General features: G+C 36.1%; 4 protein-coding genes across 5 annotated transcripts; 3 read left to right on the forward strand and 1 right to left on the reverse strand.

Moving 5' to 3' along the window:
- Window positions 1–7,000: 7,000 nt before the first annotated feature.
- On the forward strand, window positions 7,001–8,042 carry LOC130641616 (uncharacterized). The gene is made up of 2 exons (XM_057448493.1): window positions 7,001–7,574; window positions 7,776–8,042. The coding sequence occupies exons 1-2, from the start codon at window positions 7,413–7,415 to the stop codon at window positions 8,040–8,042; spliced, it is 429 nt and encodes a 142-aa protein (XP_057304476.1). The 5' UTR covers window positions 7,001–7,412.
- An 80-nt stretch (window positions 8,043–8,122) lies between these two features.
- Window positions 8,123–23,588, reverse strand: LOC130641615 (probable Bax inhibitor 1). 2 transcript variants are annotated; one of them, XM_057448492.1, is made up of 10 exons: window positions 23,158–23,588; window positions 12,481–12,589; window positions 12,292–12,382; window positions 11,902–11,931; window positions 11,175–11,223; window positions 10,895–10,992; window positions 10,739–10,818; window positions 10,457–10,557; window positions 9,911–9,983; window positions 8,123–8,295 (listed from the first exon to the last, which is right to left on the reverse strand). In XM_057448492.1, the coding sequence occupies exons 1-10, from the start codon at window positions 23,217–23,219 to the stop codon at window positions 8,272–8,274; spliced, it is 717 nt and encodes a 238-aa protein (XP_057304475.1). In that variant the 5' UTR covers window positions 23,220–23,588; the 3' UTR covers window positions 8,123–8,271. The 2 variants fall into 2 exon arrangements, with proteins under 2 accessions (XP_057304475.1, XP_057304474.1); XM_057448491.1 differs by lacking the exon at window positions 23,158–23,588 and adding an exon at window positions 12,821–13,781.
- Window positions 23,589–24,527: 939 nt separating this feature from the next.
- On the forward strand, window positions 24,528–25,601 carry LOC130642286 (52 kDa repressor of the inhibitor of the protein kinase-like). Its single transcript, XM_057449376.1, has 2 exons — window positions 24,528–24,577; window positions 24,692–25,601. The coding sequence occupies exons 1-2, from the start codon at window positions 24,528–24,530 to the stop codon at window positions 25,599–25,601; spliced, it is 960 nt and encodes a 319-aa protein (XP_057305359.1).
- Window positions 25,602–25,621: 20 nt separating this feature from the next.
- On the forward strand, window positions 25,622–26,962 carry LOC130642287 (zinc finger MYM-type protein 1-like). Its single transcript, XM_057449377.1, has one exon. The coding sequence runs from the start codon at window positions 25,622–25,624 to the stop codon at window positions 26,960–26,962; it is 1,341 nt and encodes a 446-aa protein (XP_057305360.1).
- Window positions 26,963–27,815: the final 853 nt, after the last annotated feature.

Here is a 27,815-nt window from a genome sequence, read left to right on the forward strand (position 1 = left end):
AGGGCGAGACGGCTGTATCGCGATACCATAGCGCTCGCCAGATCCTCATTTACTAATTTTTCAAACTCGAGCGAAATGTTAGAGATTTTGTATGTAGCGTCAGCTGCTTTGGCTGCAGTTGAGCCTCCGGCTGGTGTACCGGCATCCTTGATGACTTGATCGTATAAAGCGAAATGTAGAACGAACTGTAGCCTATCGTGGAGTCCATGTTGATAAAACGGTAGATCTCTCGTCAACTCGAACATTCTCCCCAACGGAATACAAAAGGTGTTTCCGTACGCCGCGGCTATAGCACGCTCCTCATTTGTTCCTACATGGTCAGACGCTTTTACCTGTAAAGCGCGAATTGTCCCGTCATTTGGATTGATTCCCTCCAAAATCAGATTGTTTTCCTTATTAAATTTCGAAATCCAGAAATCACGGTAGACGCTGAATACATTATAATCCGCAATATGCTGGACCTCATTCCCATTCAGCGTAATACGTAGGTCACGCGCCAGGGCCTTCCCAATATTGCTAACGATCGTTCTTTTCGTGTTGGTGCCGGTCAATTCCATATCAAATAGTAGCCTGATACTCCCAGGAAATATTACATCGTCCCGGCCCATGTTTGGTATTTCCATATAGAGATCCTCATTCTGGCCAATCGTGGACGGTACATGACTCACTTTAACCCGCTGCCTCTTGCCTTTGACAGCGAGCATAGTCTTGACTTGAGGGTTTAGTCTTACAAAAACACTCATTTATTTAGGTAGGCTGGTGGTTGAAAGAAATGGCTGATAATCCAGGATATGAAGATGACTTTACGCCAGAGGAAGATATTCAAGACGAAGCCGAGGAGTTTAGTAGCAAGAGCGAGATCCTTAGACCCGAGCCTGATGTCAGCCTAACACCAGGACAACAGCAGGGAGGTGCGCGTAGGCGATTGGATGTTGGGCTTGGGGAACAGAATTTAGAGGAAACCGTCGACAATCTTTATGCTAAACTTAGCGAGCATTTAGGATTAAGGCTGTCAACCGATAAAAATTATCATTATTTTAGGGTCGATGAAGGTAAAAAGCTTGTTTTTAGGGCGGTTGCGCTGGGTGAACAGGACTATAAAGAGATATTGCTTACGACTACGACCGGTGAGTTAAGAGCTATTACATCTATAGAGACGGCCTTGGGACCTACGCGTCTGAAGGCCTTAGGGTTTACCGACTATGTTACACCAAACAAAGGCAAAGCAATGGCTCAAAAACTCATGAATGATATTGATACAGTCGATAACAACCCTGGTGACATCGAGATGCGGCCGCTACTAGAGAATGTTCTAGATGAAACGAAGAGCCTTATGGAGAATTCTTCCTTTACCGAAGCCTTAGAGGAACGTGAAAGGAGGGGGTTTAACCGCAAGCTTCAGACTCTCAGCGGTAAACTGAAGAGGTTACAGACAAAGAAAGCTACACCAGATGTATCCGGGGAGCAACAAAAAATTTGGGATAAGGATATCCACAATCAGCTTAAAGCGATTAAGGAGACCCTCATGAAAATAGCTAGAGATGACACATCGCTAAGGGAGAAGCTGACTATTCTCTTCAAAGAGCAAGGGATAACTATAGCGAACATCGTTTCTGCTATGGATTGATGGTCTCTACCATCGTCCTGGCGCTCACAGGTGGTAGTGGGGCAGCAGGAACTGGTGCTGGAGGAAGTAGTGCTGCAGGCAAAGGGTTTGTTCAAAAGCAGCTGGAGAGACTCGGAAATTCCTTAAATATTTTGCAGGTAAGGCGGGGGCAGCTCTTCCTGGAATCATTAGCAGCGTGGTCTCATTCTTTTTCAGAGTTGCACCGAGAGTTGTCGAATTCGCAGCAAAGCACTTGTATATGGCCTTGGCTGCCGCTGTGGGTATTGTTGTTGCGTATGTAAGTAACAGGAGGAGTAAGAATCGATGAAGAGTCTAGTATGTTGTTCAACACATTAGACCTATTTCTTCATCCAGATGAAAGCGAGGATAAGTCCTACTCCTACCGTAACCAGCGTGGCTTTGGTATCCTCGTGAACAGCAGCTTCCTCGGAGGATGGTGGAGGGAGGGGTATATCATGTACTTCCTTCCTTGGTACAACAGCATGCGGAGCGTTAATATTGGGATTGATACCAATCTTGAAATGGTCCTGACTGATCAGGATCTTGTTGTTAAATCCAGCCACATTTCCGATCCTAAGTGACATATCGCTTGGGATCATGTAGACGCCATGGGCAACACTATAATCGACCTTGCTTCGTGCATATCTGAGTGCGTTCTCGAATTCACTAATCTCTCCATCTGTATTTGTAGGTCTAATCACCAGCTGTTCAAAAGTCGTCAAGTATAGTCGTTGGGCATCGATAGAACTGCCTTGATTACCAATAATTCCTGATCGCGCATTGGCTTGGGACTCCAAAATCAAATACGCGTAGCATCGTACACTTTGCGATAACTTTTCAATACCAATACGTGTAAGACCCTGACTATTTTCGATGATCCACCTGCTCCAGGATCCAGCATCGAAATACGAAAGCCCACTGCCGGGGAAGTCTTTTCGTTTGGCCTGCCAGGAGCAAAAAATACTCTCATTTTTCCATTCTTGCTCATTTGGAGATACTCCAAATTCACGTGCTAATTGCTGGAGCTTTTGATTATTGAAGGGGTTATTCAAAAGATTATTAGTATTTTTCGAATTTGGAAGTATATATGGAATCGGTAAACAGCGCGCGCGAGCGAGCGGTAAAGGAGAATTAAAGTGCTGCATTGATATCCCACAAGCCGATGTAGCGCAAAATACCGCAAAATTCAATTGTGTTGACCAAATGCTAAATGGATGAGTCCTCCATTCATCAACCGGAGGGTTACTATGGAACACGTAGAATACGAAAATATCAGGGAATTTTACTTTGAATGAGGACCCCTTCGCGTCTATTACTATATCCTGCACTATGAGATCCGAGCTCTTAAACTGCTCCAGGTACCTGCCATGATTCGACAGATATTTTGCCCTTGGGTTGTACGAGTAAATATTCATTGTTTCTTTAAAGAAACATGAGACAGCTGTACGTAACAAATATTGGCAAGCCTACGATATTTGAGGACTACCTAGGGCAGGACACTAGGATCGCTTTAAAATCCATCAGTATCAGGCATTCGTGGCTGAACCTCTACAGTAACAACGATTTTACTATTCGTAAGGTAGGGCCCGATCAGACGGTTACTCGAATTGAAATAATGAATGGGTTGTACAAGATCGAGGATTTAGCGAGTATCGTCAACAGTCAAGCACAGGGCAAGGTACAACTTTTTATTCTGAAAAATGGACTCTGCAGACTACATGTTAATGACGGGTACACGAAGGTGATTCATCGACAACTGCAAGAGCTCTTGGGTCTACCCTATGATCCCAGTAAAAAATACTATATGAAGGGTGACTACGATTCATTTTATAGGACTGATGTATACCAGCGACTGAGGCTTGTTTGCCCTCAGTTAGATGAGGATGATTGCTTGTTGGATGGTAAAAAATCAAAAATTCTAGCCGTACTTCCAACAAAAGAAAATGTATGGATCTTGACGTGGAGTTTTGATAACCCTGTATACCTCCCTTTGAAGGGCTCGACGGATCGCCTTGAATTCATGTTGACGGACGAATATCACCACGATAAGAACGTTTCGTTTGTGGGAATTACCATGCACTTGCTCATAGAAAAAATGACAGATATTGCAAAGCTTTACCCGAGCCTACCTTCTGCACCTATGGAGGGGGAGGCTGATGAAAGTCAAGTGTATAGACTCAAAAAAATCGAAGAAGTGGAATAATATCTACGTAATGAGATTAAAGAGCGGGACAAACTCGCCAAAAAGTTCAAAATGCACGATACGTGGGTTAGATACACCGATCATGGTCTGCTGGCCGTAAGTGTCATTACTTCGGGTATTGGCATTGGTAGCATGCTATCCGGAATTGGTGTACCATTGGCCGTAGCCATGGGAGGCATCACCATAGCTGTGGAATTGGGTCAAACAGGTCTGAAAAATACTGGTAAGAGGTTAGATGTCAAAAGCAAGAAGCACGAGGGTATAAGGTTGCTGGCGGAGACCAAACTCAATTCCGTTATCGACCTTATCAGTAGAGCTGTGGAAAATGGGGTTATTAGTGATTATGAATTTAGCTTAATTATGCAGGAAAAGCAACGCTATATGCTGCTCAAGGAGCAAATACGTCAGAGAGCCAGAAGAATTGTAGAGTCGCTTAATGAACGAGAGAGACAGCAGCTGGTCGAGAAGGGACGCGAGGAGGGCAAACAGGAGTTTATGAAAAAACTTCAATCTGTTCAACTTTACTTTACTTTGTGAATAGCAGCGATAAGATCAGATTTCTTAAGGGTTGAATACCCACTTATCCCTAATTCTCTCGCTTCTCTTTTCAAATCGTTCATGTTTATTACACTACAGTGAACGATTCCTCATCAAGGTGTTGTGTCCTGGATTGTTGAACTGGTTTATACTTACACTCCTCGAGCATAACCTGCAGATAGTTCTTATTCCCTTGCCGATAGATACTTGATAGCTTTAAAATGCAGATGCAGTCGCAGGGCTGTTTCAGCGGAACTGGTTGATCATGAAAATCAGTATTAATCTCTCTATTTCATTCCTTTACTTTGGTACTAACATAGCCTTTTTTAACTGGTGGGGTAGTGAATTCACTACCATATATTTTCTCAATTCATGTCAATATGCTTTGGTATTTCTGAAGCCATTCTGGATGCTTCCGTAAGTTAAATGACATTGTAAGTGAGGAACTATCATTATAAAGAGATGCTCCAATGCTATAAAGCCCCCCCCCCTGGTGTTCTGATTAGTAGGGCGGTAATTCTATTATCATTTTTGTAACCTATCATAAATCTAGCATCCTTGCCTTTATTGGCTTGTATTGGATCGCTAAGTACAATGTTTTCGATCTTTATACCAAAGATGTTAAATGCAGCTAGGTTGCTATAAAAGCCGTTGTTTCAATATCATTTCCATAAAATTTAAACATCCCGTTTATTTATGAAAATTAGACTCTAACTAGGGTTTTTACAAGGACAGCACCCACCATTGTACGTGATAAACATCATGTAATGCTGCTAACGCAGCATTTTCCCGCATATAATTAACCTCCGTCCACACTTGCATCTATCATATTTATCGAGATCAATCCCACATTCATCACAATACTCAGTCATTTACTTTTAAAGGCTTCGGGTAACCATGGCTCTGAAACGATCTGGAACATACTCGAACATCAAGGGATTGCTCTGATACACATTTCTAAAGTCTTGAAATGGTTGGGGACATACTTGAGCAACTATGGATCCTTCCTAGTAGCCTTGATACACATGTCTTTTGTTTTGCAGTGATCTGGAATAGAACAGAGATACCAGGGGTAGCGCTCAATGTCTCTGATATTGAGCTCTTGATAAATATCCATATTTATTTTGGAATAATTCAGGAAACATGATAATTTTTACTCATATTATACAGAATATGAGTATATGCTATTGTGCATGCGTATTATCGGAATCGGTATTTCTCGGATTTTATTTTCGGATGACGTAGGATTTACCGATTTTGGGTGGAGGTGGTGGTGGAAATGGTGAAAGCGGGGTTTTTGGGAGTAAAGGTGTGAAAGGAGCGACGAACGACATGTGTAGGTCAAGCAAAAAATAGGGCAGATAGTGTGATGGATTACCACCACATGGGCTGTATATTTGTGTACGGCAGGAGTACAGCGAGACATATGGAATCTCGCAAAGCATGTTTTTCTAAAACAAAACACTCGTAAGGGAACCCTCTGGGTGCTTTGTTGTTTTTGTTGTGGTTGTTTGAACCCAGAGGGTTTTTGATTCTGTGAGTATACCACTAGGAGCCCGTTCCTAGCACTGACATTTTACCGGCATTTTGGCACAATTTTTCCCGACATGGCACAGCGTGGGAAACCGGGGCGAGACGGCCGCCTCCAGCTAGTACGCACCCTCGCCCGTGCACGCCCTAACCTTCAGCCAGGACCTAAGCCCTGCTCCCACAATTTTACGATATATCAAGCCTTGTATATAGCCATTCAGTATCGCCTTGAGTATTACCTGTGTGGAAATTCACGCATCACCAGTTACGTCTTTTGCTCATCATGCATAACCACGCATTGATCTTGGAATAACGTGAGCGTACAAAACTTGCAGCTGCATTATGTACTCTCTGCAGCTGAATCATCAAGTATGTTGGTGTTCTGTGTGATAGATTGCATTACCATAATCCAGTTTGCTTAACACCAGTGTTTCAGCGAGTTGCTTACGAAGTTTGAAGGATAAAAACCTTTTCAAGTGTTGTTCCATTTTAAGTCTTCTCTGAACGTAACACCAAGCAGCTTGGATTCGGAGGTCTGTTTGGTCTGACTTCCGTCTGTTGAGAATATTTCATTTTTGAGCTCAAGATGTTTCGCCATTTGCTTTGTGGAAAAAAGAATGGAATTAGTCTTTTTCGCATTGAAGAAGAGGCTACTGTTTTTCGACTACAAACTCTATAAAAAAAAAAAAGAAATAAGTTAATAAAAATTTCTAATAGGTCTCCAGCAGGTTGAAAAACTGTGGCGATCTTGATTCCGATAGCAAGGACAAAAAAAATTAAGGAGGCTGGAACCAGGGCACCGAAAGAGACCAAGAATAGTAAAATTAAAAAATATATTTCACATTCAAATTCCCAGAATCATTTTTCCTTTTCAGCTAGATATTCCAAACCTCCAGAAAGGTTCCAAAGCTACCAACCAAGTGGATGGCGCGGAAGACAGCAATTCCAACAACACCAAAGACCCCGAGGAGCCTGCTTCGCACGCGGAAAATTCGGCTATTGAAGAAATACTTGCCTAGAAATCCAGAGAACAGCAACAAGCACAACCACTAAGACGACTGCACTACTAAATACCGCGTTTTTATTACCCCGGATAGAGTTTAGAAGATAAATAAGGTTATTTTCGGTTGAGCAAAGCGAATTAGAAAATAACATTGAATTGTTTGTGAAATGCTCGTTTTGTGAAACCGTCCCGACTCACTTTTTCCATATAAAGGTTAGGTTTAAAAAGTACACAAGACTTATATAAACTTCTTTCTTAACGAACTCAATGATATCAAGTTGCTTTTATTTTATTTTTATAACCTCTACAATAACTTTGGAAGATTATTACAGAAATAGACTTCTTACTCATTATCAAAATAAAAAAAACTAAAAAAAACTGATGGTGTAAATCTATTTTTCATTTAGACTGAAGTTCTATACCCTCTCTCTTATAAATCTCTTTCATGACAGAACTTTCATCACACACATTTCAAATCATATTTGAAAATAGGATATGCGCTATCGTCCGTCATGACTGCACACAGGACTACGCGAGAAAAATGTCGCATGGCGAATTACGCCTTTATGGAGAACATCACGGCCATGAAGCAGGAGATTGAACAGCTTCACAAATCTTTGTTTATGACTTTCTCTGACAAATTTGACTTACAAAGCAAGATGGCGGCATACGAGGTAACACTTGTTCTTAATTTCAAGAAGTACGAGATTTTAAAAGTATTTAAAACAGATTAACGTTAGCAAAGGTACCTTTAACCCAGCCTCTTCACTAGGCAATGGAAATTTTATTCGATAGGGTCGTTATTTTGTCAGTAGGGCGTCCAGTTTAATTGAAAAAAAAACTTCCTCTTTCCTTTTTATTATTCTTATATTTAGCGCAGCGTGGAGGAGCGAAACAAGCTCTTTGCATCACAACTTGCGGACGTTATTTACCTGATTGAGTATCATATAGAGCAAATCGTCATGGAAACGAGATGCTTTTACTTTCGTCGCAACACAGTAAAACAGAAGGTTCAAATGTTGTGTAAAGTGCGCACTCAGTTGAAGAATTTACATTCTACAATGTTCCCCCCTGGCATGGAAAATCATAAACTCTCCACTAACTTCGATACGTTTGAAACCATGAGGGCTTACTTTGTTTAATTTCTTGTAAACAGGTCGCTTTATTTGTAATGGTAAATCCAGCAACGACAGCAGTAGAACAAGAAAGAAAAGGAAACATATCCCGCACACATAATGTATTAAGTAACACTTCTGTACACTACATAAAAAAAAGGTAAATGTAAAACTGTAAATATTAAATACACACATTCCAAGGAAAAATGTAACACAATTAATATAACGTTGTTGTTGTTGCTGTTAGATCTGAAGCTTAATTCTTCTTGCGTTTGTCCTTCTATAAAACGAAGTAAACATATTTTTGTATCAATCCTGCACAATTGACGCATCCAAGAGATACCGTATTTCCTTTAACACCGCGGCGTTTGTTACAAATTCCAGCGTTTAGATGCGGCGTTTAATAGAGGGCGAAGTCTATTACAGGGTGTCGTTTATTAATAAAATGAATGGTGAGATAAAAATGGACTTAAGACAAGGCTTCCAAACGTAAAGAGATAACAAAAAACATAGAGACTGATTTATGTGGAACCATCAACTACTTTATACTACTTTCGGAAAAAAAATTTCGGACGGAAAAACTTTCGGATTTTTTTTTGTCCAAAAATCCTTCCAGCCAAAATTTGTGTCTGCCGAAAGATTTTTTATCCAAAAATTTTGGTTTTTCTAATTTTTTTTGAAAAAAGGACCAGTGCATAGAAATTATGTGTCATTGCCCGTAATTATTACTTTTGAAATTTGGTTAAAATTCGTTACTTAACCATACATTTTTTGACTTTATAAATCTTGTCCGAAAATTTTTCCGCTGAAATAAAAAATTTCCGCCGAAAATTTTAGTTTTTAATGTAGATTATAGTTTCACATTTTTAGTAGTAAGTTGCAGAAATTCTTGTACTGTTGTGCAATCCTGTATAACTATGACACCGGCTTTTCGTCATTATATATTGGAGACGGCAGTGTAAAATAACAGTGTTTTCTAAAGAAACGTTAGAAAGTCTTTGGTTTGTAAGCGCGATGCACGGTTGGAGGCCAAAGAGCTGGATGAGTATGCAATTGGAACATACAAAGATGATGGAAAGACAAGGAAATTTTAGTGGAACACTTACTGATAGAATTGTCCAAACTCATAGGATTTTTTCATTAACCTTGAAGGTAATTAATTGCACGCAATTGTAAATGATAAAAGGATACGAGAAGTTGGTTAATATACGTCACGTAAAATTGATGCAAAAATTCTTCATCACAACTGTTGAAGCGTAAAAAGCAATATTCGTTTTTATCTTTAGTTGATTAGAAAAAAGAAGTGTTTTCTAATGAACGTTTATTAGAGCGCCGCGTTAATTACAAATAGGGGGGAGGCGTTTTACCAGAGGAAATACGGTATTGCAAACAGTTATACAAACAGCAATTATAGTTAATTTCTTCTCAACGAAAAAATTGTTTCATCTCGAACGGAAAAGCTTACTTTAAAAGCAGAAAATTTCATAAATTTTCTTTTATTATTAATCAAGTTTGCGTAGATTACTGTTTCAAGGAATCATAATATCCAAGAAATATTCGTAGCACAAAAGAAGGATGAAAACAACAAATGTTATTGCAGTTGAGATTTTCCCGTTTTTTGTGGTGAAAAAACTTTTGCGTCTTGAAAAACATCCATGACTTCATTTTCAAAGGCATAAACATTCGCGAAAATCACCAAACATTGCGAAAAACGCGAAAGTTTCTGCCCGTGGAATTTTCTGCTCTTAGTATTAAATAATCAGATTTCAAAAAATTTATGTGGAAATCTAGCTTAACTTGTTTGCTTGACACGAGTTGGCTGAGCAGTACTGTTTGAGCAGTAACGTTTTTACTTACTTAAAGCAAGTATTGTAGTAAAACAACAGTTTAAATACCTTGTTGTTAGCTAAAATGACCATTGTTCGTCTGAAAATGTTGATGAAATCCAAGAACAAATCAACTGAATGCCTATATGGAATTAGCAACAGTAGTTATAGAACGAATTGGATTGTTTTTGTTACAATTTCAAAGATTAGTCCATACTATGAAAAAAAAAGACCTTCTAAAATTATAACATCTAATTTATAGCTTGTTTACAACAAACGTTGAAGGTGGATTCCACTCAAAAACAAAATGAAACAGATCGGAACGAAGTGATTTCTTGAATCTGATTGAGTTTTAGTCATTTCAACTTTCCTTGCAAACAGGGACGGAAAAAGATATAAAAAATAAAAAAATTAGCAGATAGATAATCAAATAAAGTATATTTCTTGTTCAGTTCCGTTTTGTTCTTGAGTGTAAATCCGGTTTAAGAAATCGAAATATAAAAAATCATATATTCCCAGTAATTTGAAACACAAGTTGAACTTGCTTTAATATAAACATATGTAATCCTGAAGGTTTGAGAATATTAAAGAATATATATATATATATATATATACCAAATAAAATCATCATCTCCGTTTCTTCTTTTTTCGATAATCAATTGCGTATCATACAAAATAAAACCACAAAACAAAAGCAAGCCACCATACAAGTAGACCTACACAGAATAAAACATGAATTTTTGCATTCTACGGATGGAAATAAATTCTACAATTTGTTATAACCAGAAAAAGGGAATTTTCCTACTTAAAAATAGAGAAACATGTACATCAAAATTATGATAGCTTTACGGTCTCTTGTAATGTATTTCATTGCAAACTATATGTTTTTTCGCTCACCTGGAAGATTAAGTTTGATTGGAAGAAAATATTCATGAAGCTAAGTAGCATCATGATGGACACACCAGAGAACAGTGTACCTGAAAAAACAAAAGAAGAACAATTTTTTACAACAATATTGAGAGTGGTGCACCCTTAACTAAGTGTTATGTCTACCTCCTAAGTATAGGTAACTTCGATCTTCAGCCCATAATGCACTCAGTGAGAAACAGACAAATATCAAGCACGAAGCAAAGAATGCAGTCGACACAATTCTAAACAAAAATTAAATTTTTATATTATGGTGACCAAGAGGCTAAATTCCCACAAGTGGTCTATGACACTTAAAATATGTGGCTCCACAACTTTAAAGCAAAATGGGAGATCGATACAAAAACACCTGACAATGGGGAGACAATGCATAAGTGTATTTATAATTATGTCCTTTTTTACTTACGTTGGGTCTATCTCAATCACTTGATCCATAAGAGGTCCCAGTGACAAACCTTTATAATAAGCAGAACAAAGCATTAACACAGTTTTTTTTAATAGTGCATATTAGTTCGAACCCCTAGGCTCAGAATTGGTAAAATTTAAGCATATTTTAGCATCACATTGAGGTCAGGTTAAACGATAAGCATATGCCATTAAGTGTTGACATTTTTAAAAGTACAAAAATATCAGTAAGAGTAAAACAATAGTTTTAGTTACTATCATTAAGTTATAATTAATCGAATATTGGTCTGACATCTTGTGAAAAAATAAAAGTTTTTTTAATAAAATTTTTTAACCCTCACATCAAACGGTAAGGAGACATTAAAGAATAATTTGACAACGCCTTCAACCTGGGTAGGCAATTTCAGGTGGCCCTAGGTACTCTTGTGGACAAAAATATATTTCATATCCCGTTTCACATTCCATTTCCAGGTGTAGCGGCTACCCTGAACTAAAAGATGTAAAAAAGGAGTGGCTTTACTCTGCACCTATACATGCGCACAAGGCTAATTAATATATAGTCTAGTTATTGAGTGCTCAAAAATCCATTTAGGCATACCTGTCAATTACCATGATAGGAATCGGAAATTAGAAAAACGAGTATATATGTTATGAAAATAGCAGATGTGTCAAGATAGGAAGCATTATTCAAAAAGCATTATTTACAATCAAATAAATTGATTTGTTACCTGTGCAAAATGCCATCCCGACTAAATAACCTTAAAAAAAGTAAAACAATTGTCAGTTCAGGAGTGCACAATATTACCTAACCTCCATTCACTGTCTATCATGGATACCTTGTGTTCCAAGGTTTTCATTTGATTAATGACATTACTTGTGAGGCAAGTTTGTATTCAAATCTTTTGTAAATCACAATGATGGCTGGTCGCATTATTAAAATCGAACGCAAAGCAACGTTTTAAGCTGAACCTCTGTAACCTGGTAAGGACGAAGAAACACAAAGCAGGATACAATGGTCCATAAACATCACAGAATAATAGGAAACGTGGAGTACACTTTTCTGTTGTTTAAACATGCAGGTTTTATACTCTCTTAATACTAAACTTGTAAAATGTAACCTAGTCGCTTTATTTGGTTCTTTGAAGAGTTTTCTGTAAAGGCCAGTGCCAAAACAAAGCCAATGCTGCCCAGACCAGCCAATAATCCACCCTGTAATTAAATTGGATTTATTACTTATAAAATGATAACACTTACTAACAACAACAAATATTCCCAAACAAATTGCAAAATCTAAAAACATTTTATACTTGCAAGAAATGTGTAAGCACATGAATTCCAGCTCCAACTGCAGCTGATAAGGTTGAGATAGCCAATGCTGAATATACATTCTTCAAATGTTTTTTTGTTTGCACATCCCTAAATAATTTTAAATCAGATAAAAGAATGAATGCCCGAAATAAATAATGCTCATTTTCACTATGACGGTCATCCAAAAAAATGGAGCCGACATCCTTTACAGAATTATTTTATTATTGAACCTTTAGCAGCTAGGGGGGTCATATATGACCTCCCCTACTAAAGGCGTTCTTGCGGGAGAACCATCCGACCTTTTTTTGCTGTAAATTTATAAATACTGTCTTGAAGTACCTACGAAGTGAAATATCCAACTTTTGATTGGTAGATATAAATAAAATAGCGTCTTGATATCTCAACATTTTGTGAACACTCACAGGAACCACCAGATTGAAAATGGCTGCTAGCAAACGAGTAGGGCTGACAACTGAGCAAGTTTTAGCTGCAGTTCTTGCTTCTGATGACGAAACCAATGGTTAATATGATAATGACACAAGTGATAAAGTTCAGTTGAAGATTATGTTGAAGGAGATGGGGCAAAGCTAGATTTTCCAGCTGAACCTATTGTTGATGTTCGCTTTCTTCCTGATCCATGTGTTCTGTTTGGCCATGTGAGTAGTAAAAATATCACATAATTTGTTTGATTGAACAATATAACATGACTTCAGTGCTGCATGTAAACAGAAGGCCTTTTTTAGTTGCATAGCACATGAAAAAGTCAGCAAAAAAATGTTTATTTATCAGTATGTGATGGTGATGCAAGTGAAAGTGAAAGTGACTATGATAATGATGATGATACTCTTTCAGTTGCTGCTTCTATTTCTGGTCATGTCCCTACTAATGATGTTCCTACCTCAAGCTCTTCCAAAGTAAAAAAAAAACGTTACGAAAACAAATAATGCGCCTTGTAAAAGGAAACCCTGGAATCGCATCATGGTAAACAAAAACAAAAAAACAACAATGCAAAGAAAAAGAATGTTGATGTAACATATACCAAAACCTAAACAGTAATGCACAATTTTTAGAATTCTCTGGACTTAAAAGACCAACCAGTGATGCAGATACACCACTTGAATCTTCCCATTTATTTTTTCACAGCAGAAATTATAAAACAAGAAGTTGTCGAAACAAATCGCTACTACCAACAAGAACAGTTAAAAAACCGTTGTCAATGCAATGGTCAGATACTTGGAAGGAAATGCACCTTATGTGCTTATACGTTAACCCTGTAACTAGAAAGAGAAAGGACGCAAAAACATTTGACTATTGACGAAAATTTGAAACATGTGTGCAAACTTTGCTTTCGAGACTGTTTACACGAAAAGGAAATTAAGAAAGTAAATTATTAAAATCACTCATACGGAACATTTTATAGTGTTGAGGATTTTTCTGGTGAAAAAATTATTTCTCTTATTTTCAGTTAGACTGATTTTTTGGTTTGGTTTAAATTTTTTGAATATTTTTATTTTGGAATTTGTCGTTTTTGAAATTTCAAAATTATGTCTGCAGCTTTGAAGAGAAAGATTGCTTGTCGTAACGGTTTGAGAAAACATTTATTTAATATCTTTAAAGAGACAGAGGCTAGTTTAGCTGATGAGAATGTTAGTGAGGCCCAGTTTATAGGTCATCAGAATGGATTAGAAAATATTATTAAACAGCTTTGTATTATTGATGAGGACATTTTGAGTTTGATTAGTCCAGAAGAAATAGAGACAGATGTAGTAGAAAGTTTAGAACCTATGCACAAACATTTTGCAGATATTATGCTGAAGATTAAATCTTTAAATTTAGTAGAAGGAACTGTTAGTACGGGAGTAGTAGTAGCACACAGTGCAAATTACCAAAATTAGAGCTTTCAGTTTTCAAGTGTGTTGCAGTTGAGAGGCAAGGTTTGTGGGACCAGTTCGATGTAGCAATTAACCAGAATAGTAGTTTAATTGGTACAGATAATTTTAATTATTTAAAGAGGTATTTGTCTGGGCACGCGTTGTCAGCAACTTCTGGTTTATCTTTGAGTTTAACAAATTACAAGGAAGCGATTAGTATTCTTCGTGAGATGTATGGGAATCCACAGATATGGAGTCTTTGTTTACGTTAGGTAAATTTAAAGAGAAAAAAAATATTACTGCTTTAAGAAAATTGTACAATGATGTTGAGAGTTGTGAGGAAATCTGAGGGTCTTGAAAGTAGTGACTGCCACAATCCTTCGCAATGTAGAAATGTAAGCAATGTTAAGACGCGTAAAGATATCATTAGGAAAAACAAGAAATGTTATATTTGTTTAGGCCTAGGACACATGGCTAGAGATTGTCGTTCCAAATATATTTATGGTCAGTGTAAGGGCAAGCACCATATTTCTATTTGTGAGGGATCTTCTAAATTAGAAAAGAATGATGAAAAAAAGTGTGGGTTAAGGACTCAAATAAGCCTAAGTCTGATCATTGCTGTTGTTACGTATAAGGTAACGTAAGTTCAGAGGCGAAGACGCAAGTTGAGGAAGCACAAGGTTTAGTAGCGTATAGTGATTGTGATAGTGGGATTTTGCTTCAGACAGCTAAGGCAAATATTTGCACAGTTAATAATAATCCTGAATATCTTACTCGCATTTTGTTCGATAGCAGAAGTCAGAAAACATATATTGCAGCAAAGGTGTGCAACGCTTTGAACTTAGAAACTGTTTGGAAGGAAAAGTTGATTATTAATACATTCGGTACAAACAATAGTGGAGTAATGAAAGAAATTGATGTTTTTCAATTCAAAATCAAACATGTCATAATGAGAACCACACAATGTTGAGGCCTTGTGTGTACTGACAATTTGCAGTCCTTTAACCAAACAGCCTATATAAACACAGCGCATAAATTGGAGTATTTAAGAGGTTTAGAATTAGCGGATAGTACGGGTGGGCACTCGCATCTATTTATCAGTATTGTAGTGGGAGTTGATTATTATTATTCATTTTTCACAGGTAAAATAATTAAGAAAGGAAATGGTCCAGTAGCTTCCGATTCTGTTGGGATGGATTTTGAGTGGTAAAGTAAGTGGGAATACATTCTCGCATCAACAATGTTTGAAACGAACGCTATGCATTGTGACATGGGGAGAACGTTGGTTTATTACGACAAGATTTAAGTAAGTTTTGGGACATTGTGACCATAGGGTCGTCTGATGATTGTGTTATAACTAATTTTGAGAAGGACATTTTTTACAACGGTGAGAGATACGTTACCTTTCAAACCTAACCACGACGAATTACCTGATAATTACGGTGTTTGTAAAACTGAAAGCATTGAAACGTCGTCTGGTTGATAAGAAGATTCTTGGTAAGTATGATGAAAGAATAATGGTATTATAGAAAAAGTTCCTGAGAAAGAAGTTGCTGTTGACAGTGGTACAGTACATTATTTGCCGCATAGACCCGTTGTGCGGAACAATAGAGACACAACAAAAATACATGCAGTGTTTGACGCATCTTGTGCTCATTGTGGACCATCTTAAAATCAATGTTTATACCCCGGGCTAAATTTACTGTCTAAAATTTTAAAGTTTTGCTTAGGTTTAGAGTTAATTATATTGGTATCCTGGCTGATATTAAACAAGCATTTCTGAATGTAGAAATTGCTGAGGAACATAGGGATTTTCTAAGGTTCTTGTGGTGTGATATTAATTCTCAAGACTTGGCTAAGGTTATTATTTATCGATTTTTAAGAGTAGTATTTCGCCTCACAAGTAGCCCATTTTTACTCAATGGTACAGTCAGGAACCACTTGAATAAATATTTAAATATGAATAAGGATCTTATTGAGAAAGTTTTAGAAGATTTATATGTAAATGACGTTGTATATGGTGTAACAGGAGTTTATGATAAGTTAAAGCAAATAATGCTTGAGGCGGGATTTGAATTAAGAAAGTGGGTAAGTAATGACGTTACTTTACAACAATATTTTGATAAGAACGAAGCGTCTGGGAATGAAATAGACATGAAAGAAGATGAAGTTACTTATTTTGAACATCAGCTGCCATCAAGTAAAAATAAGAACCAGCATGTCTTAGGGATAGAGTGGGATACTAATTCTGATGAATTTGTGTTTCGATTTGATAATATTTTATAAAGATGTTCAGAGAGGTATTCAACTAAGAGAAAAGTGTTAAGTATAGCTGCTTCATTTTATGATACCTTAGGTCTTATTTCTCCGATCACTTCTAGGATCAAGATTGTGTTTCAACTGTTATGTAAAGATAAGTTTGACTGGGATGATGAGTTGTCTAGTGATATATTGCCTGTGTGAGAAGAATTTTTACAGGTATTAAAATCTGTAGGTACTATTAGAGTTCAGAGATTTGTTTTGACTCCAGTGAGTGAGGTAGTAAAAAGTATTGAGTAACATGGATTTTGTGATAGTTAAACTTAGGTATATTGTGCTGTAGTTTACATTCGTGTAGTGGCATCTATTGAAGTGAAAGTTAATTTGTTAGCTTCTAAGACTAAAGTGGCTCCTTTGAAGTCGTTGACTATACCCAGACTGGAATTCCTAGGTTGTGTATTATTAAGTAAGTTGTAAGTCAGATAAAGGTTGCACTTTCTAATAAGATTTTGTTTAATAATGTTTAATGTTGGACAGATTCTGAGGTTGCTCTCTGTTGGATAAAGGGTAAAGAGAAAACTTGGAAACACTGGGTTGAGAATAGTGTAGTTAATGTGAGGAATTGTGTTGATAGAGACAGATGGAATCACATATCTGTGTTAAATAATCCTGCTGATATTCCTACACATATTTTTAACAATTTATTTTCTAGTTGTTGGTTTGAAGGACCTAAGTTTTTGTATTCTTATAATCTGGATCATGGAAAATTTGATGTAGGCGAAAGGTTACATATATGGTAGATGTGTTAGTTAAGTCGAAGAACAAAGGTAAGAAAGTTCCTTTGAAGTTTGTTGAAGATGTTGTGAATTGTGCTGTTGAGCATGTTAATCTCGTGGGCGTAGCAGGGTGCACAGAATTACCTGTTTGTGTAGTTGACTTGTGTAGTGTAATGAAATTTGAAAATTACAGTTCTTAAAAAAGCTGTACGTATATCGATTCATTAACAATCTTTGTTTAAAAGTTTCCAGGAAGGCAGAACTAATGATCACAGAAGAAACGTTAACTACAGAAGAATACGATTATGCTTATGAAACATCCTGTTCTACTTCGTGGTAGAGATTCTTATGTGACAAAATTAATTATTATGGACACTCATGAGAAGGTGATGCATCATGGTATTGAGACAACATTGGCATGTATACGTTCTGCGTTTTGGATTATTAAAGGTGGAAAATTTGCCAAAGACATTTTACGGAAGTGTGTCATTTGCAAGCGTTGTCACGGAAGCACATTGTTACCCCTTCCTCATACAGACTTACCAGATTTTAGAGTGGATTATTTATCAAATGCTTTTTAAGCATTTGGTTTAGATTACACAGGACTTTAATTGTAAAAGAACTACATTGCAAGAACAGTTCTAAGGTTTACATTTTATTGATTACACATTAACAGCCGATCAAATTGGTGCATTTCATTTCGGTTTGGTGATAGTAAAGTGTGGATAGTTTATCTTTTTTTGACCTCGAAGATGGCAAACCCAGCTCTAAGGTTTACATTTTATTGATTACGTGTGCAAATAGTCGAACGGTTTACCTGGAATTGACACCAGACATGTCAGTACATCCATTCATTCGAGCATTCAGACGTTTCGCATTAAGAAAAGGTACCCCAGATATTATTATTAGTGGCAATTGTAAAACGTTTAAATCAACTGAAGTTAAAAGGTTCACGTCACAAAGTCAAATACATCAGATATATACATTCATTTTACCTGCCTCTCCATGGTGGGGAAGAATTTCGAAAGATTAGTCAAAACAGTGAAAAATTCTCTAAAATGTCTTGGTAGATCTCTGTTAACATTTTGAAGAATTAGAAACAACATTATGTGAAATAGAAGCAGTTATATCAACAATCAACCACTTATGTGTAGTAATGAAGATGATTTGGATAGTACCTTGACACTGTCCCATTTTAATTTATGGTCGTGACGTTTTGAAAGCTGAAAGAGTCATTAAAACAACTGTTGACATACCTACGTTATCAACTGGTGATTCTTCAAAACATAAGCAATTTATTATCTCATTAATGGAGACGTTTTTCAACAAGTTATTTGAACAAGCTGAAACAATTTCAACTGTATCGACATCCCAAAACAAACGCAGTAAACAAACTTGTAGTGGAAGACGGAGAAGAGGATGAGTAGTAGAATTAGTCGTTGGTAAATATGAGAACATAAGTGGTGTGAAATGAGTCGTTTTATGCAAGCAAGGGAAGTTAGTTACGTGTTACTGTCCGTTATAAAAATTGGTACCTTTTGAAATTGTTACAGATGTTGAAGAACATTCCAGGCCTGAGCTTGACCATGCGCACAGATAGAAGACCAACCAGAGGAGCTACCATTGAAGGTGAACAATTAAGGCGTATTAGAGAGACATACAGTTCATTTAGTTGATTTACCTGGTGTAAATCAAAGGTTTTTACCCATTTTTCACATCATTGTTTCTTTTCATTTTAAAAAAAATTCTTTTTTTGCCTTCTTTATCTTTGTCCATAGAAAAGTAACCAAATGAGTTTTATTGATTTTTTTGGCAGAAGTAAGCTAAGGTATTGTAGTTTATAATTAAGTATGATTCAACTGCTTATTTCATTGTTTTTTACTGATATTTGCTTTAAAAAAAGATTTTTTTGAAAAATTCACAACTGTTGCTACCATTTTGATTTTTTTGTTATGGTAGAAATATGCAAAAAAAATTTACATGGTTTCAAAAAATATGTAGTTTTATAGTATTATTTTTACTATAAAAGGAATTACTTGTGGTTCTTTTTACAAAAACGTATAGATGTACTATACATCTACGTTTTTGTAAAAAGAAAGCATTATCGCTGTTGACAAGTATTTATACTCAGAAGCTATTATGCTTCAATATGTGTTGTTATGGACATAGAGAGAAAATAGTTGAGAAAAACCGGACTGGTATGGATAAGGAGGAAGAGGATAGCCCTTAAGTATTAAAAACATGATAATAACTTGAAATCTTTGATCTAATGGCACAAAGAATTCTTGTTGGAAAAGCTTGATTCTATGCATTTTAGTTCATTTTAATTTTTTTTCTCCAGACTTGGTTGTAAGACTCTCCTGAAAATTCCCCAAATGGATTGTGCAAAAGATTAAGCACCTTACTTTTTTAGCATGCCAGACAAAGAAAAAAATCCTATGAAAATTTAAGTAAAAGAATGTATTATATTCCTACCACTTCAGTGACAAAATAGTGATCAAATCGTGATCAACTATTTCTGCAGGGATCTACAATATTTGTAATATTTGTAAATGTTCCTATTTACTTGAATAATGTGCAGAAACAATAACCCCACTAAAGTTTACTGCTAATAAACTCAAGAGAGGCTGATAATAATATCAGCCTCTCTTGGTCAAATTCAGCTAATTCAGCTAATAATTATATCTAGAATTGCCAATGTTGACGTTCCCACACAAAATGATATAACTGAAGTGACTACAATCACAAGAGTAGTGGTGATGATGATTATGATTATGATAGACAAGATTAGAGATTTTTGGAAAAATATTAGTTTTTCTTTTTTTTTTTTTTACTTACTATATACCTGGATTATTTTATTAATTTACAAACCAATTGGGACAATAAGAAAAATAATGGCAGACTGAACTACAGAGGAAAACAAAGTTGAAGTTATAAAGAAGAAGGAAATAAGTGAAGTAACTAAGCAGTGAAAGAAGATAAATTTGACGAAAATTACTGCAACAGTTGTGTACCTAGTTTGGAACTTTGTACGCAGCTGATCAGGTAAAGTTTATCTTTTAATTTGTGTTACTATCGTTATAGGTGAGATAAACAATCACTGTTATTGCTGATATAGTTTGGTTGAGTGTTGGTTGATATCAAGGTCAAGATTCTTAATGTTATATGCTGTTGGAGAGAGCCTTTCTTTGTATTGAATTGTGTGACTATTGCTGTGGAAGACAGCTTCCATTGATATTGATTATTTTTTTCTTGTTTGTTCATATCGGTTGTATATTAAGACTTTTATGGTGAAATACTTACAACAGGGACTGATAGTGGTATTCTATTCAACAATTTGTACTTCAAAATTTTAAATAGCCAAAAATTTTGAACAGACAGAAAGGCAAAGAAAAAAATAGTAGAGAGTATAAGTGAAAAAATGATGCAGTTTTATGCAGTGAAAAAGGGGAACAGACTAGAATGTATGATGATTGGAAAGAATGCAAGAAGCAAGTGACAAACCATAAAGAAGCAGTTTTCGAAAAGTTTAAAACAAGGCAAGAAGCAGAGAAATTCCTGAAAAATAAAAAATTGACTAAGGTTAAGATGAGAAAAAAGAAGAACACTTGAAAAAGGAGAAAACAAAGGAAGTTCATGAAAATAAATGCAAAGGAAAAAATATGGGTGGAGAAGAAGGTAACAACTGCAGCAGGAAAAAGTGAAAAAGAAGTGATAAATTAGGAAAATAAAAAAGAGAAGGAGAAGGTCTTCCATGGGGAGCAAAGCATACTGAGAGGGAAATGATTGATAATAAATGTAAAAAGTGTGAAAAGGAACTTAGTCCAAGTGCAAAAGCAGTGTAGTGTGATGTTTGCATGGACACAGACAATGTGGCACAGAGTTGAAAAGAACATATAAATGGCTGCGAAGACGAGGAAAAGGAGCATATAGCGTAGAAGTGGTATGCATAGAATGCAAAAGAAAGAGAAAGGGAATGGAATAAAAACTGCAAAAAATGGACTTAAAGATAGAAGAACAGCAGAAGAAAATGATCAAAAAGAAGAATGAAATTGTACAGCTAAAAAGAAGATGGAGAAGTTAAAAAGAGCCGTATAGAAGAGTGAAGTGAAGATATCTAATGAAAAAATGAAGGAAAATTGAATTAAAAGTAAAGAGAAGAAAAGAGGAGATTAGAAAAAAATGGACAAATTGAAGAAGGGTATAATAAGAGTATATATTATAAAATACATTGATAGGAAAGGAGAAGCAGAGAGAAAACAGTACGCTTGAAAAAAAGATATTACAAATCAAAGAAAATTATAGTATATAAGGCATTAAACTTCCTAATAAAATCTCTGCATTTATTCACAGCTTCCATAAAGATTATATACCAAAAAGGCATAACAGCCTAATCCCAAATACTAATTATTACTCATCAGTGGAGCTACATATCTACTGGTATCACATATCGAATAAACAAAATAGGTCAGGGTTCGAATTAGAAAAGTAAAGTCGGTTTGCAAAAATTTCCGCACTCTGTACTTAGTAAACCACTATTTAGATGTGGCCTGGGAACACCTTAAATCAATTACTATTTTTCTATTGCCATTCTTTGTTCTTAAGTTTTCAAAATGCAATCTAAAAAAGCATTTCTCTTGCCGCTTTTCGTTCTTAAACTTTTATAATGCAATCTAAAACAGCATTTCTATTGCCGTTCTTCATTCTTAATTTTTTAAAATGTGATCTAAAAAAGCTTTTCTATCCCCACTCTTCGCTCTTAAGTTCTTAAAATGCGATCTAAAAAAGCTTTTCTATCCCCACTCTTCGTTCTTAAGTTCTTAAAAGGCAATCTAAAAAAGCATTTCTATTGCGATTCTTCTTCGTTCTTAAACTTTTAAAATGCAATCTAAAAAAGCATTTCTATCACCACTTTTCGTTCTTAAACTTTTAAAATGTGATCTAAAAAACCTTTCTATCGCCGTTCTTTGTTCCTAAACTTTTAAAATGCGATCTAAAAAGGCTTTTCTATCTCCATTCTTCATTCTTAACTTTTAAAATGCGATCTAAAAAGGCATTTCTATTGCCACTTAAAAATACTTGATTCGCAATTTTATAATTTTCTTCGCAAAGTGATTCGCAAAAATGGCATTTTGATTCGCAAATTGTGAACTGCTAATTTGAACCCTGTAGATGATAACACCTAAGCTTTGCATAAATTATATTCGGTTTATATATACCTGCAAAAAATGCATTACATGTGTAGCTATATAGCTATTCTTGGATCCAGGTTAACATGCTTTAAATTTTTTCTGATCATTTTCAACAAAAATTACAAAAATATCATAGCACTGAAATCTATATATGGAAATAAGCAAATTTTCAAGTTTATACACTAAGTACAACTGCCTCTATTAGTAGTCAAACTTTTGATGTTTTATACAGAAATGACTACGTAAATGAACTATAGTGACAATGTTTCACTGCAGTTAGCTAAATATTACGGTCAAACTATTATAAAATTTGAAAACTTTAAATTACAATAAATTCTGTTCTAATAATCTTTCGGTATTTCAAATTTCCTATCTAAATAATTTTTCCTGATAAATCCAAATATGTCACTCATTTTTCCCAAAGGTTCTTTGCTTTCCTTTTTCAAAATTTGATAACGTTAACCCGAATCAGCGAATAGATAGCTAGCTAGCTAGCTGGTTATTATATATGTAGCTAGTTATAGCTATATCTAGCTAGCAATAATAAAAAGAAATGACAATTTGCAAATAAATCTTACAACTTCGAGAAATCTGTCAACGCCCGTAACGAGATAGGTCTTTCACCAAATAAGGCATCCATATTTAAATGCTGAGACTTTTAGTGCGCTTCCACAGTTTTCTACAAGTCGGTAACAACAACAACCTTCACTGTAATTTTTTGATATTTTTGTATGATCAATCCCGATTACGCCCGTTAAAAACAGGTGCTACAATTAGGAAATATTAGTCCTTTATTTCGTTAACCTCTGTCCTTTTTCAGATGTATATTTTTTTTAATTTGCACGATTATGTAACAATTTCGAAATAGATGCTTCAGTGATTGAGTTTTTGTAATATTTTTTTAGCTTTAAGCTTCCCTTTTAGCCTTTTCTAAAAGATTCCCGATTTAAAATAAAAGTATACGTGCTATAAACCGATTGGCTTGCTGAGTACACTTTGTCGCATAAAAATTCTCGCAAACGAACAACCTCGTCCGCAGGGATTGTTTTTGAGCAACTTTTCTTTTGTAAGATGTGGTCAAGTTTATTAATACAGAAAGAACAGACATTAGGCTTAAGGAATAACTATAATTTACTCGAATTATACGTCTTCGCATCAGTTCCCTTCTTTTTCATATTATTATAAGGTTACATATAATAATCGTTAACAAGCTCTTTCAATTAATCCAATATCGAGAGATAGAGAAATGTTACTTCTGGCGCAGTGGCGTGCGCGTAGAACAATGACGTCATTACTTAGTGGGGAAAGTCTTTACCATGCCATGCCTAGCCATGCCCTAGCGGGGTGAAGTCCCCACTAAGTAATGACGTCATGAAAGTATGCAGAATAGGAGCTCCAAAAATATTCTAGCGGGAATTTCCCTAATGATCTTAATATTCATCAAAAATCAAACGCATGCGCAGTAAAGACACGCTAGGTTGAGCAGAATGAAATCATCTGACAAAACAAAAAATTCTATATAATAAAGAGCAGTGCCGTAACCACCGGGGGGGCCAGGGGGGCCCGCCCCCCCCAATAATTTTTTCAAAGATGGTTATGACAAGTTAAGAAAAACGTTTTGTCTTATGTCTAAAGACCATTTGTTATATATAAACTAACTAAACACTTATTGAGAATGATTTATAACCGATTTCCACTCTTTTATTTATTTAAAACGCGTGACTCTTATACTTGCTGCATGGAAATGATGATGAAATTGGATGGAAACTACATTCTGATAGTGTTTGCTGCATGGAAATGATGATGAAATTGGATGGAAACTACATTCTGAAAATAGTGTTTGTGAGAAGACGAGAACGAGTTGGACTGACTTCAAAAAAAAACAAAAAAAAAACGTGTAAGAATATAGAATTAACAAAGTAACAGACTAATTTGAAAAAGAGTGAAAATGCCGAAGAAAACAAGTGATTTATCAAAATGGCTCATTAGACCTGAAAAGTAAGTGACTTATTAATAAATAAATATTTAATTACTTTGTTAACCCCACCACTGCTTTTTAATTCATCCCATAACTGTTATCCAAGCAACCTTTACACTTGTTTTGCTTTTCAGACGAACAAACGAAGAAGCAGCAACAACACCTACAACGACGACACCTACAACGACAGCACCAACAAACCCGGAGAATAATTTTAAGGAAACAACGAGTGATCCATCTAAACCGAACCAACCTCGTTCTTTGAGTTTTCCAAAAACAACGTTTGGTAAAGATCCGAAACAAAGATCGTTTAACCCAACATGGTTTGACAAGTTCCTCTGGTTACATTACGACCAAAATAAAGACGCTGCTTTCTGCTTTACTTGTCTCAGTGCTCTTAGAAAAAGCATGATTTCTGCAACAAAAGCAGAGACAGTTTTTACTGAAACCGGCTACCGAAATTGGAAAAAGGCGCTTGAATCTGGAAGAGGATTTTCTAAACACGAATGTAGCGACTCCCATAAAGAAGCCACTGAAAGACTGATTACTGCGCCAGGTACATCAAAGGACATTGGTGAAATCATGGTAGATAATCTTGCAGCCACAAAGGAAAGGAATAGACGAATGCTGTTAAAACTGTTGCAAAGCGTTCGATATCTAGGGCGACAATCACTTCCGTTTAGAGGCAATTGGGATGAGGAAACACACAGCGAGTTGAATTCGAACTTCCACCAGTTACTTTTACTCCGATGTGAATATGATAAGGAACTGAGTGCATGGCTTGCAAAAAAGCAAAACTACACGTCACCGGCTATTCAAAACGAAATGCTGCGAATCGAAGCACTTAGTATTTTACGTGACATTGCAAAAAATATTCAGTCAGCTGAGATTTTCACAATCCTTGCAGATGAAACAGGGGATGTGTCAAATACGGAACAACTTGTCATTTGCATTCGGTGGGTTGATGATGAATTACAGGCTCACGAGGAGTTTATTGGCCTCCATCCACTACATGATACTAGTGCTGACCAAATCGTTTTTTAATCAAAGATATTCTTTTACGAATGAACTTGAAATTAGAAAATGCTCGCGGCCAATGTTATGATGGAGCTGCATTCATGGCTGGTCACAGATCTGGAGTTGTTACCCAAATCAAATCGTTGAATGAAAAATGTTTGTACACACACTGTTACGGACATGCTTTGAATTTAGCTGTTGGCGATGTGATAAAAGAAATCCCTGAACTTAAAGAAGCGTTTGGAACTGCCTATGAAATATGTAAACTTGTCAAAAAATCGCCAAAGAGAGACACACAATTAAAGAATATCAGAGAAGCAACAGGAAATGAATCCAAGTCGGTCCATGAGTTTTCTCCTACACGATGGACTGTGCGAGGTGAGGTTCTTGAATCCTTTCTTGAAAACCATAAGGAATTACTGGAGCTTTGGACATGGTCATTATCGAATTTTAAGCTTCCAGATACGAGAGCGAGAATCAACGGAGTAATGACTGTTATGTCTAGTTTTAATTTTGTCTTCTGCTGTTGTCTTGGTGAAACCCTATTGAAACATACAGATAATCTTAGAAGGTCTCTCCAAGGAGATATTTCGGCAGCAGAGGGACAGCAACGGGTGTCGGAAGTCTTAGCTGTGTTAGAGAAGATCAGAAGCAACGAATTGTTTGAGCTATTTTGGGAGCGAGTTCTTGTCTGGAAATCACAACTCGGAGTATCTGATCCTAAACTCCCACGAAAAAGAAAGATGCCAGATTATTTTAACAAAGTATCAGATGGCCCTCCTGAAACATATCATTTTCATGACACTGCCAAAGATCACTATCGCCACGTTTACTTTGAAACTTTCGATCTAGTTATTAACTACATCCAACAAAGATTCGATCAACCTGATTACAAGACATACGTCAATTTACAGGAAGTTCTTTTAAAATTGATCACTGGTCAGGAATGGGAAAGTCATCTAAAAGCAGTTTGTCGTTTCTACGAAGGAGATATCAACGAGTCACTTGCTAAAGTCCAAATACCGCTACTCCCAATCATCGCATCCAACCTTGGTTACGACAAAGAGAAATTTAAAGTAACCGATCTAATCAAGCTGTTACAAAGTTTTGATCAATCTCAAAGAACTCTTCTAAGTGAAGTTGTCAAAATAGCGAAATTGTTGTTGGTAATGCCGTCCACAAACGCCATCAGCGAAAGATCGTTTTCTGCTTTGAAACGAGTCAAAACGTACCTTAGATCAACAACCACGAATTTACGTTTGAACAATTTGATGGTCCTCCATATTCATACTGATTCCGTTGACAAAATGGATTTAACTCAAATGGGAGATGAATTTATCGATAAACACCAAAGCAGAATAGACACTTTTGGCTATTACAATAGATAACATTTTTAGTCTTTTGTTCATGAAATTTATGTAAACGTTTATTCCCTGATTTAAAAAAAAAACTCAGAAAACTGGAGCAATTGTCTGTATTTTCCTTTATTTTCGTGATTTCTAGTGATTAAATTTCTTTAAAAAGTACTCTCAAAAAGGCTGTTTTAGCCAATCTAGCGCACTCAAAATTCAAAAATTTTCTTGGGCCGTCGGCCCCAACCATGGTGGGGCCTCCTTAGACACTGAAACTAGGCTGGCCCCCCCAAAACGAAATTCGTGGTTACGGCACTGAATATTGTCTAGGGTAATCGCTTTTGGATATGCATATGTGGCTGTAAAGTTTAAATATTCTTCTATACCGTTGCTTTTTTTGTCGTCGCTAAAGGTGTGAGGGTGTCTGCTAGCGTAATCTGATATCTTTTCTGCACTCTTTACATGTTTTAATGTGAAGTTGTAACCTTGAAGTCGAAGTGTTAGTCGCTCGATTCACAGAGGTATCGTGGATTTTGGGTTACTTAAGAGATTAACTAATGCTTTATGGTCGTTGAATATCGTGAACTCTCTACCGTTTAAGTACAAGCGATTTTTTTCGCATCCGTAAACTATGCTTAAACATTCTCTTTCGATTTACGCATATTTCATTTCAGTTTCTGTGAGGGATTTGGATGGATAAGATATAACCTTAACATCATCTTTACCGTTGCTTTTCTGCAACAATACGGCGGATATACCATATGGGCTAGCGTCTGTAAACATAAATGTCTCTTTGTTTTCATCAAAATATGCTAAGCAAGATTCACTACTCAAAGCGCTTTTCAAAGTAGCAAAGGCATGTTCACATTCGGATGTCCATTTCCATTCG

The sequence above is a fragment of the Hydractinia symbiolongicarpus genome, chromosome 4, assembly GCF_029227915.1.
Source record: "Hydractinia symbiolongicarpus strain clone_291-10 chromosome 4, HSymV2.1, whole genome shotgun sequence".
Lineage (NCBI taxonomy): Eukaryota > Metazoa > Cnidaria > Hydrozoa > Anthoathecata > Hydractiniidae > Hydractinia > Hydractinia symbiolongicarpus.

Excerpts from the sequence above, each read along its gene's own strand:
- LOC130641616 (XM_057448493.1), top strand. The coding sequence starts at position 7,413 with ATGACTGCACACAGGACTACGCGAGAAAAATGTCGCATGGCGAATTAC. Across the intron at positions 7,575-7,775 it reads GCAAGATGGCGGCATACGAG|CGCAGCGTGGAGGAGCGAAA; the intron begins GTAACACTTGTT and ends TCTTATATTTAG.
- LOC130641615 (XM_057448491.1), bottom strand. The coding sequence starts at position 12,888 with ATGTTGAGATATCAAGACGCTATTTTATTTATATCTACCAATCAAAAG. Across the intron at positions 12,590-12,820 it reads TTGGATATTTCACTTCGTAG|GGATGTGCAAACAAAAAAAC; the intron begins GTACTTCAAGAC and ends AAAATTATTTAG. Across the intron at positions 10,993-11,174 it reads GTGATTGAGATAGACCCAAC|AATTGTGTCGACTGCATTCT; the intron begins GTAAGTAAAAAA and ends ATTTTTGTTTAG.
- LOC130642286 (XM_057449376.1), top strand. The coding sequence starts at position 24,528 with ATGCCGAAGAAAACAAGTGATTTATCAAAATGGCTCATTAGACCTGAA. Across the intron at positions 24,578-24,691 it reads TGGCTCATTAGACCTGAAAA|ACGAACAAACGAAGAAGCAG; the intron begins GTAAGTGACTTA and ends TTTGCTTTTCAG.
- LOC130642287 (XM_057449377.1), top strand. The coding sequence starts at position 25,622 with ATGAACTTGAAATTAGAAAATGCTCGCGGCCAATGTTATGATGGAGCT.